The sequence below is a fragment of the Myotis lucifugus genome, unplaced genomic scaffold, assembly GCF_000147115.1.
Source record: "Myotis lucifugus unplaced genomic scaffold, Myoluc2.0 scaffold_7165, whole genome shotgun sequence".
Lineage (NCBI taxonomy): Eukaryota > Metazoa > Chordata > Mammalia > Chiroptera > Vespertilionidae > Myotis > Myotis lucifugus.
In genome coordinates, this window is record NW_005878213.1 from 1 (window position 1) to 4097 (window position 4097).

Sequence of the window (4097 nt, forward strand, 5' to 3'; positions counted from 1 at the left end):
CACTTTGCATATTAGCCTTTTATATATATAGTATATATAGATATATAGGTATATAACATAAACATCTTTTTATTCTTCTTGCTTACACCACAGGCAGCATCCACACAAGCTGCTCCGCACTGGTTTCTCAGTGCATCGTGGGTCCTGGGGACCTTTCCCTCTCGGCATAGAGAGCATGTCTGTGTTTCCTCCCACAGGGCAGCCTCCACTGCACAGGAGCCCCCATGGGTGGCGTCTGAACTGTCTGTGACTTTTGTTATTATAACTGATGCTCTAAGAAATGACTTTGTGCCCTGGCTGGTTGGCTCAGTGGATAGGGCATTGGCCTGTGCACTGAAGGGTCCCAGGTTTGATTCCGGTCAAAGGCACAAGCCTGGGTTGTAGGTTTGATCCCAGTGTGGGGTGTGCAGGTGGCAGCTGATGATTCCCTCACATCATTGATGTTCCTCTCTTGCTCTCCCTCTCTCTTCCTCTCTGAAATCAATAAAAATATATATTTTTTTAAAAAAGAAATAACTTTGTCCATCAGTTATTTCACACAACCCTGAGCTGATCTATCAGATATATTCCTAGAACTGGGATTTTGAGTCAATATATAAGTAGTTTGGATTAAGATTCTTCTACTCTCCTCCAATATAAGCTGTGTCAATTTATACAAAATTATACCAACTGATAGCAACACACGTCTAAGAGTGTCTGTCCCCCCACAGTCCTGCCATCAGTGATACCAACTACATGGTTTGTTTGCTGCCAAACTCACAGGTGGGAACGTCTCCCTGCTCAGTGAGACTGAACACCCTTCCCCGAGGTATTTCCTTCTGGGAACCGTTCATTTCTGTACGGAGCTGTTTTATATTTTGAGGAGATGAGCCCTTTCTCCAGGACGTGTCTGCACACACTTTCCCCACTTTGTCATGTGTTTGCTGACAGTTACCATTTGCCCATCCCCATCGCCTGTCCCAGGTGGAGGCAGCAGGGATGCTCAGAAAATGTCTGTGACATCAACAGCTTCAAGGAGCAAAGGGCACCCAGATCCCTGCTCTGAGCCTTGTGTTCACTGCACAGACCCAGGTCAGCAGCAGACACTCAGGCCTCCTTCTCCCAGTGGCCACAGCTGAGCTCAGTGTGGGGCCAGGCACTCACCTGCAATGGAGATCCTGGCTGTCTTCTCCTGGCTGAGCAGGGGGTTTCTGACGACACAGGAGACCCCCTTCCCAGAGCCGCCTTCCAGGATCACAGATGATGTGACTGCAAACAGACCCTCTCCATCTGCAGTCCCAGGTGCTGCCATGGCGGGCAAGCTCTCTCTCCCTTCACCCCTCCACTCTACGAGGGGCTGTGGATACCAGCCTGCAGACGTGCACTCCACACGGATCCGTCCATCTTCATAGCCCTTCATTTCAATGTGAAGATCAGAGCCTTGGGCTGGGGAAGGAAGAGTGAGCCTGAGTCATGGGGAGGCCTCTGTGTTGGTGAGGGTCCATCAGGAACGGGGGCTCACTCCACTAGATCACACAGGCAGGGTTCACTACGGAGCTGTTTACCATGTGTGCTGTGCAGGGGAGACTGTTCCATGAGGTGACCACTGCCTGACCCTTGTGGACCCTCGAGCTCGATCCAGCTGATCTGGGCCAGAACAGAGACTGCTTCCCAGGGATCCACTCAGAGAACCTGGAACCTCCCCCTGCCCCAGATGTGCCGGTTCCTGGAACTGGCCCTCACCCACCCCAGGCATGTAAGTCATTCCCCTTATCTGGGCAGGTCATGCCCCAGTTCCCTACCTATCCTGCCTGTCCGGTGTGAGCTTTAGGCTTTGCCAGGTGGTGGGGAGGATATGCATGTTGTATTGCTGCCACCCACGCTGTTCCTGGTATGAAAGTCACCATGGTGAACTCTTGATATCATTAATCTAGAGTTTATAGAGAATTTTTATTTTGTGGTTGTGGAAGGGGATAGACTACATGGGAGAGAGCTGACCCAGAACCAGGAGCAGTGAGCTGTCACCACCAGTCCCTAAACTCTTAACCCAAGGGGGTCGGGGAGTGGGGAGAAGCTTTTTGAAGACTTGCAATAACCTAGTCCTGTAGGGAGGGATTTCTTAAGAGGAGCTGTGGTGTCAGGAAGGGATGTAGCTGATGAGGCCCTGCAGAGAGAAAGCCAGGACCTCCACCCCCACCTTCCTTTCCTTCCTGTGCAAGGCAGGGCTGTGCCCCGAGAAAGGGAAATGATGTTGGACATGAACGATGTCATGGAACAGAAGCATCAGACAAGGATGCTTTGTCCCTGTGATGGGTCAGGACAAAACAAGACCACTCAGTCATCAGGTCTGAACACAGAATAAAACATGAACAGTGTCCAGACCACAGCAGTGAGCAATCATCCCCTGTCCTAGGGGTGAGTGAAGAGTTACACCTCACACCCTCCTGACAGCATCTCACCAACAGCAAAGCCCTCCTTCCATAAACCCTCCCCTGGTCCCCTATCAGCCCCAAAGTTACACCAAGTCTCCCTAACACCCCCTCATGGGGACACCCCATGTTTCCACACTGTGTGTTCTCCTCACTGCAACTAGTCTTGAGCTCAACTTGTTCAACTGCAGGTGTGATCCTGGGGCCTTTGGTTGGAGGAAATGGCAGCACAGGTGATGTCCCTGCAGCTCAGCCTCCCTGAACCCACAGCAGCGAGCACCTGGGGGGCCCGGGTCCACTTCCTGGAACACAGCTGAACCCATTCAACCGTGTGCCCCGCACTGAGGGGAGGTTTTCTCAGCCTTCCTGCCCTGATCCCACATCCCTGCTGAGACCCTGGTGGCTGCAGGAGGGACGTCTTCACATGGTTCAGGAGGAGCCCTTCCTGCAGGAAAACCTGTGGATGTCAAGGGCCCAGAGAAGCAGAGGTGGAGGAGGGAGGCACCTGCTGGGGTGTAGGGAGGAGTCTGTGACGTGGGCTTGGAGCCTGTGTCCCCAGGCCCCACAGAAGAAGGTGCTCAGAACAGGCTCAGGCTCACCTGCAACCTTCAGCTCCACCTGGGCTTTTGCAACGAAATCCGCATCTTGGAAATAACACTGGTAGGTTCCACTGTCAGAGGCTCTGACCTTGTGAATCCGCAGAGCAGCCTTCCCCTCAGCGATGTTCTCTCTTAAAATCGACATTCTCCCTCGATACTCTGCTATCTCTGTTTCTTCTTTGCCATCTGCATATGCACGCACCGCCTGCCTGAGGCCGGATCGCAGCCACATCAGCTCCATGGTCTCAGCGCTCATCTTCGGGGACAGGTGACAGGGCAGCTCAGCAACTTCACCCACCATGGCCAGGATGGGCTCAGGGGGTCCAATCACAGCAAACTCAGCTGGTGAGCAGAAAGGGGTGCTCCATCAGAGAGAGCTGGAGGCCAGAAGGTAAGGAGGTGTCCCAGGGAGGGAGGGTGAGGTAAGAAACACCTAGAAAGGGACCCAGTTCTGACAGGTGTACAGTCTGGATGGGCCTCCCAGGTGTGGGGAGGAGCCCAAGGTTCTGACTGGGCATTATAGGTAACTGATCCAGGTACATAAATGCACATGGTCCCTACCTGAGCAGGGCATGAGCAGCTGGACCAAAGCGAGGCAGACAGGCAGGTGGAGCAGATGGAAGGCCAGGGGCCTCACCATTGTGGGCTGTTGTGCAGACAGAGAGACACCAGAAGGAGTTGGTAGAAATGACGACCTGGAGGAAGATGGAGAATGGACTCCCCAGGGCCGAGTCCAGTGCAACCACCATCACTGGTGACCCCAGAGCCTCCTCTCAAATGCCTGCTTGGGAGTCTCTTCACCTTTGACTCCAACATGGAAAACCACCCTAAAGTCTGTAACCTGAAGTGTCCGTCCCTTGGCCATGGCCACCTGGGAGTCCTGGGCTCTGTGTCCAATGGGCTCACAAGCTTCCATTTGCCCACACTTCCTGGACAGCCTGTCTGTGTTCCAGCATCTCACTCTGATTAACGCAGGACCCCCCTCTTTGAGCCCCAGTTCCACTGGGGCCCCTCAGTCTCTGCTCCACCCACAGCCCGAATGCTCCTGCCTCCCTCACTTCACCCCTCTCCTCAGCCTCCAGGGGCTCCC

At 53.6% G+C, this 4097-nt stretch overlaps 1 protein-coding gene across 1 annotated transcript; it reads right to left on the reverse strand.

Moving 5' to 3' along the window:
- Positions 1-1143: 1143 nt before the first annotated feature.
- Positions 1144-3370, reverse strand: LOC102424611 (butyrophilin subfamily 3 member A2-like; the record flags this gene model as incomplete). Its single annotated transcript, XM_023749373.1, has 2 exons — positions 3008-3370; positions 1144-1425 (listed from the first exon to the last, which is right to left on the reverse strand). Coding segments are annotated over exons 1-2 (583 nt in total), but the record flags the coding sequence as incomplete, so codon positions are not given.
- Positions 3371-4097: the final 727 nt, after the last annotated feature.